Source organism: Acanthochromis polyacanthus, chromosome 6 (assembly GCF_021347895.1).
Source record: "Acanthochromis polyacanthus isolate Apoly-LR-REF ecotype Palm Island chromosome 6, KAUST_Apoly_ChrSc, whole genome shotgun sequence".
In the NCBI taxonomy this organism is placed as follows: Eukaryota; Metazoa; Chordata; class Actinopteri; family Pomacentridae; genus Acanthochromis; species Acanthochromis polyacanthus.
In genome coordinates, this window is record NC_067118.1 from 43,149,310 (window position 1) to 43,166,488 (window position 17,179).

The 17,179-nt window shown below is 39.3% G+C and overlaps 1 protein-coding gene and 1 long non-coding RNA gene across 2 annotated transcripts; both read right to left on the reverse strand.

Moving 5' to 3' along the window:
* Positions 1–443: 443 nt before the first annotated feature.
* On the reverse strand, positions 444–3,207 carry LOC110961408 (uncharacterized). The gene is made up of 2 exons (XR_002596371.2): positions 3,045–3,207; positions 444–1,717 (listed from the first exon to the last, which is right to left on the reverse strand). It is a non-coding gene; the product is annotated as an uncharacterized LOC110961408 (long non-coding RNA).
* Positions 3,208–12,372: 9,165 nt separating this feature from the next.
* Positions 12,373–16,780, reverse strand: LOC110961407 (phospholipase A and acyltransferase 4-like). The gene is made up of 4 exons (XM_022209013.2): positions 16,729–16,780; positions 16,209–16,329; positions 13,735–14,033; positions 12,373–12,679 (listed from the first exon to the last, which is right to left on the reverse strand). Exons 1-4 carry the CDS (start codon positions 16,744–16,746, stop codon positions 12,581–12,583), a joined length of 537 nt encoding a protein of 178 aa, XP_022064705.2. The 5' UTR covers positions 16,747–16,780; the 3' UTR covers positions 12,373–12,580.
* Positions 16,781–17,179: the final 399 nt, after the last annotated feature.

The window sequence follows — 17,179 nt, forward strand, 5'->3', positions numbered from 1 at the left end:
TTGTTCGTTGTTCTTTTGTGTCTCATTTTTGTAGCATTTAGTTTTTGTTTTGTCTTTTTTTTGTCCGATTTAAGTCATCTCATGTTTTGTCGTTTGTTTCTCACCTCTGTCATGTTTTTTGTCTCATTTGTCAATTTGTTTCTGTTTCTGTCCTGCTTGTGTTTTTAAACTCTGGTACAACACATCAAATGACAGCATTTATGTCTGATTGTACACGTCCCTTTTAAATAAACTCAATAATAACTAAACATTGTCAGCTCAACATAAAAAACTACTTCCTGTGAGGAAACCGAACCGATTAGGTTTGATCACAAACTGATAGCAGTTATTAAGCCATGAAGGTCTGTTTGTTCAGTTCCTGATCTCCTGCTTCTTCTGAAGGTCTTTTCTTTCTCTGGATGCTTTCAGCAGCGATCCAACAAACAAAAGGACAGAACTCAGACTGAGGTCACACATTTATTTTCTCCTCTGGTCCAAACAGATGCATGAGTAAATACTGCTCCACAGAATAAAAATAAGAAATACAGCACATTTAAGACTGTAACAGGTTCACTGTCTCACATTGTCTTTACGTCTTTTTCCAAACAAAAAGTCCACATTTATTCAGAGATGGATCCTGGAACATGGAGCTCAGTGGAACAGCAGCAGTATGCAGACAGGAGCTGAAAAACGCTGCTTTATGGGAGGAAAAACTGACCGCTTGTTTGATTTTCACTCTTACTATTACTGTATTAACTGATAAAATGACAGGATTAATAGTTTTTATTGTATCTGCACGCTGTAAAGGTGAAGCTAAAGAAAAATCTGCCATCATCAGGGCTCAGAATGAAGCTTTGGGATGGAAATAATCCTGATGGGGCACAGTAAGTCCAAAAAATGAAGCATTTTTCTGTCATTTCTGGACCATTTGCTAAACAAAAATTGGCCTCTCTGATGCCTCACTGAATTAATTAGTGGTTTAGAAAACTGAATTGCATTTTTAATTCTCATAATTTTCGTGGTCGATGAGTTCCATTGGAGCTGGTTGAAATGTCTCTGGGCGGCACTAAAACCCAGTTTCATGCTACTTTTCCAACGTTCCACTGGTTTAACTGGAAATAAAATCACTGAATCAGCAAACACATTATAGAAAGCTTTAGAAAACCATGGAGATGTCCTCAGCTGTTAGAAGAGATCCTTTTCAACCTTTTTAACAGCGATTAAAGCTAAAACATGAGGGCTGAATGAAGGCATCCTGTGTTAAAAGCAGACCATCCCAGCTAACTACTGCTGCTCTGTGATCTGGGATTCACGTGTTTCTTTCTGTTCTTCACATGCCGGCTTATCGCTGGCAGCTTCTCTCGCATTCTTCAGTCTTTCCTCTTTGCTTGTGGCTCCTGCTTCTTGTTCTTCTGAGCCGTTGCAGTGAATCCGTGTTTGTTGTAAGCGTTCATGACCTTCACCACGGTCCGGCTCGACACGTCACACAGCTGGGCGGTTTTCCTGACGGACAGACCAGAGATCTGAGCTCCGACTATCTGGCCTCGCTCAAAGTCCGACAGCTCAGTCATGATGGAGGTTCAGGGAGCAAGAACGTCTCCTCTGAAGATGACAGACGGACGGTGGAGTTAAGAACAGGAGCTGGATGGAAAAGGATGAAGCTTCTTCTGGGATGTTTTCTGAGTTTGTCCGCTGAATTCAGAAAATAAGGAGGAAGATCAGTGTCATCTTCGTCTGTCTGTTAATCAAAGAAAACAAAAAAAACACACACAAACCACCAGAAGTTAACATTTCAAACATCATATTTGTCTGATACAGAAACAAACTGATGTGTGCTAATGTGAATAAAACTTTAAAGCTCTCAAACTACACTTCATTCATACTTGTGTCTGACGCTGATCCACAATGACAGATTTGCAGAAATAAATTCCATTTTTGGCCAAATCAAAGTGGAATATCATTTACTGAACATTTCCTGCAATGAATTCCACATTTTAGGCGACACACATTTATAATCACAGTTCTACTGGCTGAAATATCAGCAGGAAGACAGGCAGGGCAGCAAATCAGGAGCAAACATGACAATATATGCACAGAATAAATAATATTATACATGTTTGTATTATATATTATAAGCCTATAGTGCTGATATTAACTGTTGGACGGTACAAAGCTTCTTAGAATTAAACAACTCCAAATCTGAACTCATATTTCTCAACCTTCCAAATCCAGACAACATCCTCGACCCTCCGTCCACCAACAGAATCCATTCTGGACATTTTTTGTCATTTTTATGTTCTGCTTGTCAAAGCACTTTGTGAATGTTCTTCTTAAAGCTGCTATCCAAATAAAGTTATTATTGTTGTTATTATTTTGTGTCTACTTTTGTCATTTTGTCTCATTTTTGTCTAGTTTTTGTAATTTTTTCTTGTTTTTGTCTTTTTATGTTCTGCCTGTCAAAGCACTTTGGTGAATGTTCTTCTTAACGGTGCTACACAAATAAAGTAATTTACTATTACTATATTTAGTTTTGCATCACCAACTGTAGGTTCTCCATGGCAACAAATTGGACAGCTTTGTTCAGTGGCATTACTAATTATCAGCTCAACAGGTTTGCAGATATAATATATTTCCTCAGCTGACTATCTGTATCTGCATTGCTGAGAGAACATAATCAGGAAGCAGATAAAAACCACACACTGAGAGCTGAACATGCAGAACAGGTTAGCTGCAGCATCATGGAGGTTAGATGACTTCAGGATCAACATACCAGCTAAAATAGCTTCAGAGGAGCTAACACGACCTGAAATGTTAAATTAAGGGTTACAGAAGCTGTACACAACAACCCAACACTTTACAGTCCAGTTCAATCCACCCTGCAGCAGCTGAAACCGTTCTCTCATCATCAGCCTGTTAACATGTTCACTCCGTTAAAGCTAACAGGCTAACAGGCTAACTTCCGCCAACAAAACCCGCATTAAGAGGACAGAGTCTGAATTATTACACAGTTTGAAGACTAAACAAACCACAGGAGGGTTTAGAAAAACTGGGTTAACTGTACTTACACAGAGATGTGATGAACTGCGAGTCCTCCGCTGCTGTTTGTTCTCCCGGAACAACAACACAACCGGAACCAGTTTTCAGAATAAGAGCATCATAACTGCGAATATGGCTAACAATAATAATAATAATAATAATAATAATAATAGTAAATTTTTATTTGTAATGTTCTTTTCATTCAAGCAAAATCTCAAAGTTCTACATTAAAAATATTAAAAGATAAAAACAAACTAGCAGGTAAAATGAAAATTTCAGAGACACGTTTAATTAAAAGCACTGTCAAAAAAAAGCTCTTTAAGCCTTTAAAAAAAAAAAACATCCATGTCTGTGGAGCTCTCAGTGGTCAGGGAGGGATAAATTAATATACAGGTGGCCATATAACACAACTTCTACTCTAATTTACAAGTAACTAATTTAGGACTACAACTATCCATCCATCCATCCTCTATCCACCGCTTTATCCTCACCAGGGTCATGGGGGGTGCTGGAGTCTATCCCAGCTGACTCGGGTGAAGGCAGGGACACCCTGGACAGGTCACCAGTCTGTCACAGGGCTACATATACAGACACACAATCACACTCACATTCACACCTACGGACAATTTAGAGTAACCAATAACCTCAGCATGTTTTTGGACTGTGGGAGGAAGCCGGAGTACCCGGAGAAAACCCACGCATGCACAGGGAGAACATGCAAACTCCATGCAGAAAGATCCAGGCCGGGATTGAACGGGGATCTTCTTGCTGTAAGGTGAAAGTGCTAACCACTACTCACTGTGCAGCCCAACTACAACTCTATTTTTATTAATCAGGATCAGCAGGAGTGCATCCAGAAATGATCCAGAGGGGTGCCCAGATGGAGACACTAAACATTTCAGGGTGGCACAGAAACCTAAGCTGTGCTGTAAAACTAAGTGTGGTCGATATATAAACACACACACACACACACACACACACACACACACACACACACACACACACACACACACACACCACACACAAAGTTGTAAAATATCAGAAATTAAAGTTAAATGAAATACAAGTACCTAAACATTGTACTTGTATACTTTTCTCAGTGACAGTGTATTTAGTGAAGAAATATCTTTGAATGTGCTGAAAATATATTTTATACCTTTCCATCTTCACACCTCAATTAATGTCATCCGTTATGATGGAGCCTCTCCTCTTAGTAAGACAAGTTTAAAAAAAACACTATTATCTATTCTTAACACATTTTATTTACTAAGTGAATAGTTGAATTTTGATATAATTTGTGAATCCTTTGTGAGAATGTTAACAACACACAGAGGAGATGTGACAAAAAGAAGAACTGAGAACTGCTGCTATTCATGAGTGAATTAAATATCAAATGTTGTTATGAGGATGAGACTATTATCATTATTATTCCTCTTTAAAGATAGTTTGTCAACACTGAGGAATAACGTTCCACGTTTGAGCCACTAGAGGGCAGCAGACGCAGTAGAATGGTTAAAATGGTTCAAACAGAGTGTCTGCTGTTCTACCGTCTCATTATGAAACTAACAGTGATAATATACTGTTTGGTATTTTGATAGTGACCTTTCTGACTCCTAGAAGGCCCCTTTAGGTTCCCAGAAATTCCCCTGGGAGAGACTAATGAATTAAAAAGAAACAGCTCTACATGTTGGAGGCTGCAGGTCTTTGAAGCAGCTCGTAATCACACCGCTGTTTGTCTGCTGCTGCTACCGACGGCCACAAGTAAGATCAGAGGTTAAAGGCTCAGACAAAACAAGGCTGCCCCTGCTGGATGGCCGACCCCAGCATCAGATTTCAGAGGAGAAACGGTACGGAGGGTAACAGTTAAAATGTGTTTTTCTTCATTAAAGTGTGTCTTTATCGTATCATTAAGCTGACAGTAACGCACACAGAGAGATGTGAAACTGAGGGCCTGCAGCTGAGAAATAACAGAGCGACTTCCTCTGTCATTATCTCTTCTTTTGTTGAATTCTCAGATTTAACCGTAGATAGTGAACTGTAATCTGCATTAAACAAACAGAGCTCAGGTAATAATGTATATCACTATGAAAATGAAGTTAAAATAAACTGTGCACTCGTGTTGTCGCAGGTCAAACTGATCCGTTTTTAAAGTTTGAAAATGTGGAGAAAAAAATAAAATTTCACAGTGAAACTTCTGATGTTCACATTTTCAACATTTTTGGGGAATTTTTTGGAGGAAGAAAAGAAAATGAAAATGTTTCTTTAAGAACATTCACATAAAAATCAACCAAACCCAGCGAATTTATGTGAATGTTCTTAAGACAATATTAGAAGTTTTACTGAGCTATATGTACTCACTTTAGATATTTTTTTAAAAATGAGTTTTTTACTAATTTTTTGACATTATTTACAAGACTTTTCTTGCCACATTTGTTTTATTTAATAAAGCTTTTAAGGGAAACTTTTAAGGAAATATTGGAATTTTCTTCTTGAAGGTTTTGCAAATTTTTTAGAAATTTTGGGAATTTTTTACTGATTTTTTGGATTTTTCTTCAGACAAGGAAACAATATTTTTGTGCCCATAAATGAAGACAACATGAGGGTTAAAAGAACCAAAAAAAAGAAAGGAAAATGTGCTTATCTCTGAAAGTCTTTAAAAGATTCCCTATGAAGAGAGCAGACGAGGTTATCTTCTCTTTAGCTGTATTATGTGTTCAGTTCAATCCTACCATAGTGAAGTTAGATAACAGGAGGGTTTCTTAGTCCACAGCAGTTCTACGATCACCAGCAGGTTCAGCATCTTGTGGACCAGACTCGCCATCCACTACTGGAAGCTGCTCTCTCTGAAACCTCTTCTCAAATCTCTGCAATCTTCTTTGATGGTCCAGAGACTCACTCTGAGGGATCAGCTCATCTGAAGAACGTTCCAACTCACATACCAGATCTAGAAATAAGGTCAACAGAAAATTACTTCTATGCTAATTCTATCACCATTTCTGGTCACAAGATGGAGCTTATTAAAACAACTTATTGCTCCAATTCGAGTCTCTGCAGTACAGCATAGAAAGAAAACTAATCACTTTCAAAACACAGTTTCATTTAATAATTAGTTCTCAGAGCTCATGTTTTCAGCAAAAGTCAGTTGAAGCTGCCAACATAATGTAAATATTAAACAAATGGTGACACCTTAACTGTAGAAAACACCAGCTAACGGTAGAATTTACTAGCAAAGTACATGCTCGCAGACTTTCATAGCGCTAACATTTTAGCATAAGTCAATAGGGCTTAATATGGCGAAAATTAGCATCACAGCTAGCGAACTTTTCAGACGCCCTTTATTTCGTGTCACATGCTAGAACTTTGCTAAATTCATCAGGACAATAAATTGGCACAATGGCAACAGGGCTCAGTGTTTTTACTGAACAAAACGTCGTCCTTTTCTTTCCTCTCTCACCTTGTTAGCGAAGCTCTCACCAACATTCAGCCGTTTGGCTTTTTGACCTTTGACCACAGTTAGGAGGCGGGCTGAAGCCTCTGATTGGCCAAAGTCAATGTGAACTACTTTGTTTATTGGCTCGTTGCTACGCTCATCACGGAAACTTTGTTTTTAATTCTGAGGCTATATCAACTTATATGTGTAATATTATAATGTTTAATAAGAGCCTATTTATTTTTTTCTGAACAACAATAAAGATATATATTTACTTGCTTTAATTTTACTCATCTAACCACAGACTTATCGTTCATTTCCGTATTTTGCAGTTCTTCATGGTTATTTGTGCTTCTGCTGGGTCGGTTCTTCTTTTTTTTAAAATTACTTTTGTAAATTAATTCAGGTGAAAAAAAACATAATGATGAATTACTTTGATATGTAACAGGTAAATCCATTAGTGTGTGTGTGTGTGTGTGTGTGTGTGTGTGTGTGTGTGTGTGGTGTGTGTGTCTGTGTGTGTGTGTGTGTGTGTGTGTGTGTCTGTGTGTGTGTGTGTGTGTGTGTGTGTGTGTGTGTGTGTGTGTGTGTGTGTGTGTGTGTGTACAGGCATGAGTAGCTGTTGCATTCACAGGTCCCCCTTATTATGTCTGGTTTATTAACAGGGAAAACAGCAGAATAACTGCGGTCTCATTCATCTTCTTGCAACACATCTCATCTTAACTCACAACACACACACTTAAATTACACACACAGGTGTGCAGGACTGAACACACACATGAAAACACTCATCCATCATACTGACAGTGGGTTGTTGGTCAGATTCTGCTGATGCTAATGGTCTTCCACTTAACTGTGTTTTCACAGGACTGTAATGGATGAGTCCATTAGCGCTAAGTCGCGGGGTTGGTTATTTTTCACACCCTCACTTGGCCAAAAGTGGGTCGGCCTTCTCACAGTAAGAACAACTTTCCACACAGTCATCCCTGTATGTGACAAAATACACCGAAGCTCCCGCTCTGTCTCTTACTCTCTAATGTTTTCAGCTTCACAGAATCTGGAATTAAAAACGACACAAATATGTGGTGTGTTATAATAAACAACAACAGGCAGCTACGGTTAGATTTAAGAGAACTGTCAGAGCATGTGATGTGAAATGCTGCAAGAAAATGAGTGGAAATACTTCCCCACTACAGAGAATTGACGTTTCCTTTCAACATCTGAGTGTTCAGTGAAAGTCAGTGTTGACAGTGAGTCTGTAATGTGAGAAAATAAGGGAATGCAAAAAGAATGAAAGAAAAGAAGACGTGTGTGCATGTGTTTGCACTGGAACATCCACTAGTAACCCAATAATGTGTCCAGAAACAGGGCTGACGTGAATACGTGTGAGCATGTGGAGGGCAGAGTTTGTATATTTTAGGCCGACTGAGTGTAATTATGGACAGATGAGATTGTTTATCTATCGTCTACATTTCATTAAAGGTCTGTCTCGCCTGCTGGAGTCATTTAGAGGAGGTCTAGGATAAGAGGAAAGAGACAAAGAGAGACGAGGCATAAAAAACAGTTTTAGAAAATGTACCTGAGTGGCACATGGAGGAATATTAACAAGCTGCTTTCCTTCCTTCCTTCTTTAAACCCTCTGTTTCCCTTTCTTCCCATCTAATAACTGCAGCTGTGAGTGTTTCAGCTGTTAACGGTTATTAAAGATCAGATATGAGACAGATCTGTGTATCCAGACTAGACCAGAATGTTTGGCCGAGAAGGAAAAGAAAGGAAATAGCCAGCAGGGATCAGGACTGGATGGTGTGTATTTATAAGGGTGGATAATGATCGTCTAAAGGAAACAGTCGACAAATTACTTAATTAGAAATTAGGAGGAGATTCAGAGGAGAGAAGACAGAAACAAACAGATGGAGAGATGGAAAGAAAATACCTTTTTAAGAGTCTTTACATGGAAATTAAGCATTGCAAAGCGTTATTATGTGTGAAAAGCTCTTTATGTGAGCCCTTGATTAAAGCCCTCAACAATCTAAAATTAACTGTATTTTTCTTTTTTCTTTCTAATTAGAGCTCCAGCTCACTAAATATCAGCAACGCTTTATATAATATTGTGTGTTAATACTTTTAAAAGCAAACTCTCATTTTTGATGCTCTAAACGTTCTCGAAAACACAAAAATTGTCACACACATCAGGACTGGCGAAAAATTTGACATTTTAGGGGAATGGCACACGTCTTTGCCAAAATGGCTCAACAGCGCCCCCTGGAATATTAAAAAATTCATCCCTCAGAACACTTTTCCTCTAACCAGGGGTGTCCAACATGAGGCCCGTGGTCCAAAAGTGGTCCTCCAGAGGGTCCAATCCGGTCCTCAAAGGGTAAAAATTACAGAGAAGACATTAACTGCAGATTGTAAATTAGTAAAACTATAAATTTATAGTTGGTGTCGTCTTCACACCCGGATATCCCGCCCCACACATGAATGCTGCTGCGTGATTGGCCCGTGCCAACTTGGCTCTGTACGAACAGTGAAAGCGGGAGCGGTACAAGATGCTTTCTTGAGAGATTTGTGAACTCACAGATATCGTGAGAAATCAACTTGCTGGCAAGGTTCGAAATATTCACTTCTTTAACGAACTCTCCTCATAGCTGCTGTTATGCTGACATCTGCTGGACAAACACAACAACTCAACCAGGGGAGTCAAACTCATCTTAGATCAGGTTCCACATTCATCCCAGTCTGAGCTCCAGTGGACCGGACCAGCAGAATTATGCTGTGGTAAAACCCCAGCATAATGACCTATCCACAACTTCTAAAGGTTCCTTTGTTTTAGCACAAAAAAATCCATATTTAGGGAATCACAAAACATCATGAGCAACCTAGACAAAAAGACAAAAAACAACAAAACCAAGACAAAATATTACAAAAATACAACACAAAATGACAAAAGCAAGACCCAAAATGTCAACAAATGCGGCAAACGACACAAAACGAAACAAAGAAGAGGCAAAAAAAGTTACAAAATGACAAAAACGAGACAAACAATTCCACAAAAGACAGAAATAAGACAGAAAAATTACAAAAACTAGACAAATAACACAAATGAGACAAAAAACACAAGTGAGATAAAAGAAAACACAAAACGACAAAACCAGAAACAAAAAGACAAAAACATGAGACAAACAACAAAAATCAAACAAAAAAGATTAAAACAAACAACAGAACAACAAGCCAAAGTTTGCCACCTACTACCAAGGCAAGTGCTAATGTTGTTAGCTGAACATTCAGACGCTGGTGGAGAGCATGAAGAGACATCAGGAACAATCAGTACTAACTCCTGTGTAGATCATGAGACTGAAACAGACAGAAAAGAAAACATGGAATCCTAAAAGCTGTTTGTGGCAGAACTGAAGGGATTCTGGTTATTATCCAGAAAACCATTAAAATGTCTGATATCAGCTCTGAAATTAAACTCTTATGAGATATTTCTGTTGTTATCATTATATTTGTCCAAACAAATGAACCTCTAGTGGTACCAGGCATTAAAATGAAGAATAAACTGAAGAAAACAATGAAGTCTGATCATTTTTTTTCCATGACTGTAGAAGGGACTACATACGTGTTGACTGATTTTATCATAGATGTGATCACCTGCCTTATGTTTCTGTTCAGTTCATCCATCAAGTTGGTATTAAAGCAGAAAGTTGCAGGAAATGACACATTAACTTGTGAAAATGAGTAGCTGGAGGACAAAATGAAAAACAGTTGAGGAAAGTCATTTCAGCTCTCTGTTTAGCGTGGAGCTTCCCTGAGTAGGTACGGTGGCTGGGAAGGAAACGTTGGAGGAGAAATCTGTAGAAGGCAAAGAGTAAAGGTGAGCTGGAGGTGAGGAGGGATGGATGGGACACGGAGAGGTGAAGGAAGAAGAGATCCACTGACGACTGTAGGGATGAGATCGCTCAGAGCCAGAACCAGACCGATCCATGAAGCTGCAGGGGTCAGAGGGTCGGCCTTTAGGGAAACCGTGGCCTCATGAATCATCCTGGCGGCCTATAACGAAGTGCATGTCTGCGTTGTATTCCCACATGCACTGACTGCTGTCTGCTAGAGACTGTCAGCGTGCACGAGGGCGTCCACTTATGGATGAAAAGCACTTTTCTCTGGAGGACAAGGGTTAAATTCTTCCACTGGAAACATTCATAGACCGAAATAATCTGTCAGGTATACATGCACACGCACGCACGCACGCACGCACGCACGCACACATTTGGATTTACTTGTTACACATCAAAATAATTGATCATTATGTTTTCTTCCACCTGATTTTATGTCTTTTACTTTTTATTACTGCTAATAAAGGAGAACAAACTACCAGCAGATATCAACCATTTTATCAACACTGTAAACAAAAAATTAATCGCACTGAAGCATAAAAAATTGAAACTATATATGCTGTTGTCTGCATTTACAGCAACCAAAAATATTGTTGTCTTGTCTGAAAAAAAATCCAAAACTTCATCCAAATCAGACTGGGTTTAACACAGAACCTGAACTAGGATGAGTTTGACTCTCCTGCCCTATCATGGTGCACTATGCAGAGTGGGTGATTTCAGACACTTCCCACACATTTGCAAGACTGTTTGTATTTCCTCTGCTCTGATGCAGCATCATCTGTGAACATAAAGCACCACTGCTTTAAGCTGCAGTTAAAGTCTGCGTGATCTCAGCTGTCAGCGGTTAGAAAGAAAACCAGAGGAGCTGGTTCAGCAGCTCTCATTATGACATCAGTCTGACGGTCTGTAGTCATGGCGGTGCTTTGTTTGCTGGGATTATCACATGATGAAGGCATGGTGGACGTGGTTCACGTGTCAGAACAGGTTACTGACCAATCACAAGCATGGATGCTGGATTCACACTGAAGCCAAGGTTTCACACTGGAAACCACTTTTTAGAAAGTAGCTGAGGTTAAAGGCCATTTAGCAAACCATTCAGTACATTAACGGACATGTTGGAGGAAGAACCAAGTTAAGGTGTAAGAAAAAACACATGAGAAGGAGAAAAAATAACTACAAATACAGTATAAAAATATCTATCATCAATCTGTCCATCCGTCCGTCCGTCGGTCCATCCATCCTTCCATCATCCATCCATCCGTCCATCCGTCCATCCGTCCTTCCATCCATCCATCCATCCTTCCATCCATCAATCCATCCATCCATCCATCCATCCATCCATCCTTCCATCCATCCATCCATCCATCCATCCGTCCATCCATCCATCACCCATCCATCCATCCATCCATCCATCCATCCTTCCATCCATCCATCCATCCATCCATCCATCCTTCCATCCATCCATCCATCCATCCATCCATCCATCCATCCATCCATCCATCCATCCTTCCGTCCTTCCGTCCGTCCGTCCATCCGTCCATCCGTCCATCCGTCCTTCCATCCATCCATCCATCCTTCCATCCATCAATCCATCCATCCATCCATCCGTCCTTCCATCATCCATCCATCCGTCCATCCGTCCATCCGTCCATCCGTCCTTCCATCCTTCCATCCATCAATCCATCCATCCATCCATCCATCCTTCCATCCATCCATACATCCATACATCCATCCAACCATCCATCCATCCATCCATCCATCCATCCATCCATCCATCCATCCATCCATCCATCCATCACCTTTCTATAAAACTGTAGCTAAGACATCCTGAGCATAAAACGATCGTCTGCATGGATCGCCACTCTAATCTATGAGTAAACAACAACATTTTCATCTGCATTACAGACATTCTGGTGTCCACTGAAGGCAGGAGCAGCAGTTAGACGGTCCATCAGCAGCTTTAACTACCATCCAATCAGATTATAATACATCCTGTTCATCTGTCATCAAACCAAACAGCTCTGGGGGTATCGGTTGGATTAATCATCATCAGTAGCGCTTTAATTACAAAACCATTGTTCAGTTTATTGTGTGATATTTACAGATTAATCAGCCAGGAAAGTAGCTACAGTCCAGTCATTCATATTTTACAACAAACCCCAGCTCCAAAGGGGACCAAAGAGAAAGTCTTCTGTGTTTTAAATGGAATGATAGACCATGAGTGGAGCTGTGAATTAGAAGTTCATTCAGCATCGTTCTCTGCTGTTTGTTTGGAGTCGACGATGGCTTGAAACACTGCAGTCGCTCCCTCACACTCCACATTCTTAGGTCTTGTAGGGATCTGTTGGGAAAATGACACATTAACAGTCTGGTAGTAGTCATAAGCAGCCACAACTGTTCTAAAAATCAGTTCATAGCGCAAGAACAGACCTAACAGGTTAGATAATGGAGAATTTCAACCATTTTTATTATAGAGATTTAATCATTTTTCCTTCTACTGTTGGGTTATTCCATCTGAAATCATCTCTGATTTGCTTTAAACTTTTCTTTCATCTAAACTATGAATATTTAAAAATATACCTGTGGCATTTTAGACTGATGTATATCACATACACCCCCTGTCAAAAGTTTTAGGACACTTTCTCATTCAAATAAATTAGAACCTGTCCTAAAACTTTTGACAGTGTGTGTATATAGTACTTCTGAGATAATTTTTTTGTAAGCTGCCCGTCGGCCCATTGTCACCTGTTTGCATGCAAATATCTGAGGAACCATTACAGATAAAAGCCTGAAAGTTTCATTCCTATTTCTCATCATGTCACTGATTTAGAATCTGCAAAACTAAACCAAAGATCCTCTAATTGTGGGTGAGTTGAAATAAGAAAATAAAAATTAAAAACTGAGCACAAATTAACGAAGAATTAATCATATAGAAATACGACAATACGAAACAAAACAAACAAAATAGCGTTTAATATGAAATACTTTGCCACAAAAATGAAAAATAAAGCTGTTTTCATTTAACTTCACTGAGCAGTTGCATTCTTTCAGGTATTATCAATCCACAATGTGCAGGAAAATGCATTGAAAGTTGTTTCACAGGTAGTTTTGAAACCTTCTTAACTGGTAAAGTATTTGATGTATTAATTTAGAAATGCACAAATATATTCATACATGTCCATGTTTTATGCCGTAAAAATATCAGGCAAATCAGAGTTTTTTGAGCAGACATTGCTCCAAAAATCTAATAATCTGAGATGGATTGACCCAGTTTCCTTTTTAGTGCAGTTTATTTACCATTCAGTCTAAACAGGTAACATGATATTAAACATATTTTAATTTCTAATCAGTAATGCTGTTGTTGTGTGTTGTTGTTGGCGGTGCCTAATTGTGTACCTGGTTGCAGACAGATTTTCCGTAGCGTATGAAAGTGGCAAAGTGTTCGCAGTTGAGCGTGAAAAGCTTATACTGGAAGTGATGATCCAGCAGAGCGTCCAGACGCTGCCTCATGTCCTCCGGTGCTGACGGAGTGAAAGCATGGCCGTTGTTTCTGATCAGCACATGGGCTCCTTCAGGGACGTTAATCTCAGCCAGACGCATTCTACGGATCCGGGTTTCCCCCAGAAGAAGGTCTCCACACACCTGGATGATGGCCTGCAGGTAGCTACGTATCGTGCTCATTACCGGTCCCTCATCTAAGAAAAATAAATAAGAAAACAGAACAATTTATTTTCAGAATGTGTAAGAATCTCTTCCTTCAGTTGAAGTGAAAAAGTATTTAATCCAGGGGTGTGCTCATTTTAGTTCAAGTTCCACATTCAGTCCAGTCTGTACTCCAGTGGACTGGACCAGTAAAACCAGTAAAACCAGTAAAACCACAGCATGATAACCTATAAATAACCACAACTCCTCATTATAATCACAGCTATCTGGAACTGAACAATCTAGTGTTTTACTTTAGGATCAAAACGACAAAAGTCAGACAAATAAAGACAAAAACCACCAAAAACAACACAAAGTATTACAGAAACGAGACACAAAAGGCCAAAAATGAGAAAAAAAGACAAAATATGAGACTCAAAACAAAACAGAGACAAAAAAAATTAGAAAAAGTTACAAGGCTACAAAAAAATGGGCGAACAACACAAGAGACAAAAAACACAAAACCACAAAAGTGACACACAAAAGAACGAATAAAAAAAACACAAAATGACAAAAGTGACACACAAAATTACAAAAAATACAAACAACCCGAAACAAAACATAAAGGAGACTACAAATCCAACAAACAGTTACAAAGTGACAAAAAATGGACAAACGACAAAAATGAGACAAAAACGTTACACAATTGACACAAACAAGACAAAAAATGGCAAAAGAGAGAAACAAAATGACAAAATAGCAGACAAACAACACAAGCTAGACAAAAAGGAAGCACAAAACAACAAAACATCAGACAAACGACAAAAATCAGACAAAAAACAACAGAAACAAAACTATTACAAAAATGAGACACAAAACAACAAAAGAACAATCTAGTATTTTACTTTATGATCCAAACAACTTGTCATGGTCCAGAAATGATTTTAACTTTATAGTTTTACTAATTTACAATCTGCAGTTAATGTCTTCTCTGTAGTTTTTACACTTTGAGGGCCGGATTGGACCCTCTGGAGGACCACTTTTGGACCACGGGCCTCATGTTGGACCCTCTGGAGGACCACTTTTGGTCCACGGGCCTCATGTCGGACCCTCTGGAGGACCGCTTTTGGTCCACGGGCCTCATGTTGGACCCTCTGGAGGACCACTTTTGGTCCACGGGCCTCATGTCGGACCCTCTGGAGGACCGCTTTTGGCCCACGGGCCTCATGTCGGACCCTCTGGAGGACCGCTTTTGGCCCACGGGCCTCATGTTGGACCCTCTGGAGGACCACTTTTGGACCACGGGCCTCATGTTGGACACTCTGGTTTAATCAAAGACCCACTGAGCAGGTCTTAGTTGATCTGTGAGGAGCTGATTTCTTTGGAGTAACTTTAAGTTGAATCATGTTTTTGTTTCAGGAAGTCTAATTTTTCCTTCCATGCTGCAGATTCCTCAGATCCAGGTCACAGGTCTGTTTACGTCAGGAGATAATATCAGAAAGTCTTGAGGAATTCCTCTTGGTTGAAGAATTATGATCATTTTAGACACGAGACATGCTCTAACTAATCTTTAAAATTTATTACAGTTTTCTACAGTGGAACATGAGGTTTATGTTCTATCCTGTGACTGTATTTAAGGTGTTGCCTCTGTAATCCTAACCTAAAATTATAACACTTTCCTCTGTTAAAATACATAGACATGATTGTAAACTGCAAATAAACACCCTAAATAACAATTTGTCTTTAATATTCATGATCCTGATTTGAGATCTAAGAATTCTGTTCATCTTTTGAATGCATACACACCAAAACACTTAAAACAATAAAGGAGAAGTTAGATTTTTATAGAAAGGGAACATTTACTCAAGGACATCACAAATGTAGTCTATCAAATATATTTTACAATCCAAGGAAAATTCATCAACGTTAGCGCAAAAAAAAGTAAAAAAGTGACATCTGAGGACATTTGTGTGAAGTAATAATATAAAAGCTAAGTTGCTTCGCTCCATTTGTTTTCATAGTGACCTTCTCTTGTTTTTAAAATCATATTTCATGATATTTATATTTGGATAAAGTCACACAGCTCTTCCAGTCTTGCTGTATTTTGACAGAAATGTGGTTTTGTTTTGTTGGTTTTCCATCTGTAAGCCTGATAGGATGTCTGTGTGTTCAGAACATTTGTTGGGTTTTAGTGCAGCACGAGCTTTAAATGCACTTATTTTCCTCACCTGGAACTGCAAAATGGACCACATATCCGTCCTCATCGTACACTCCCCAGTGTGAGAACCCGATGGGGTAGTCGAACTCTATCAGGTCTCCAAACTTACCGTTGGTCACGATGTGTTCGACCTGAGATCAGAACAAAACGTAGAAAATCAGACTGAAGGAAGCCGTTTGAGACGAGTCTCCACCCTGAGAGAACAGGTTTACCTGCATTACAGCATGTTTAGGGCTGAATGCTGCATGCTATTTAGTAATGGTTATTTCTCCTCTCTGCTGTCGTAGTTATTACTGATCACACATTCTGTTTGTGAAACGTGAACAAACTGTTCTTATGATGTCTAGCTGCTGTTCTGATGGAGATGAATGAACTTCATGTCAAATCTAAGTGACAAGGATGGAACATCATGCAGCGATTTAACAAGGTTCTTCAGATATTTCTTTATTAACACAAGCTATTTACAGTCTATATTCTATATATAAATCCTGTACACATATCTGTTATTGTGTATTATTTCATAAACTTACCTGCTGATCATAATCCATAGCTGCCTCTTCCTGCTTCTTCTCTATCAGAACTGTGGCAGCTGCACTAGTTTCCTCTCAGTGGGTGTGTTGTGGGAAGATCTGGTTTGTGACTGAAGGAAAACAAAGACAGCTGATTGGCTAAAGCAGGGAGTTTTTCCAAAAGGTGTAATTTCTTTGCTTTTAGCCTTCTTTGACCTGTGTGAGGACTCTGACTCAGGTGAATTGCTAACAATGATAAATCTACTCCATGATAAGATGACGCCTCTGATCTGTGTTCAGGTGAACAAGTGGAACCGTTTCCTGTGGAAGCCGCTGTAAAAATGAGGAGTGTACTGGTTTCCTGTTTGTCCTCTCAGGGGGAGCTGTCTTGGAGTTGGCAGAACCTCAGCTGAGACAGAACGGAGTATATAGCGGGTCGTATATTCAAGTCCCTATGACCAATGTGAGGTAA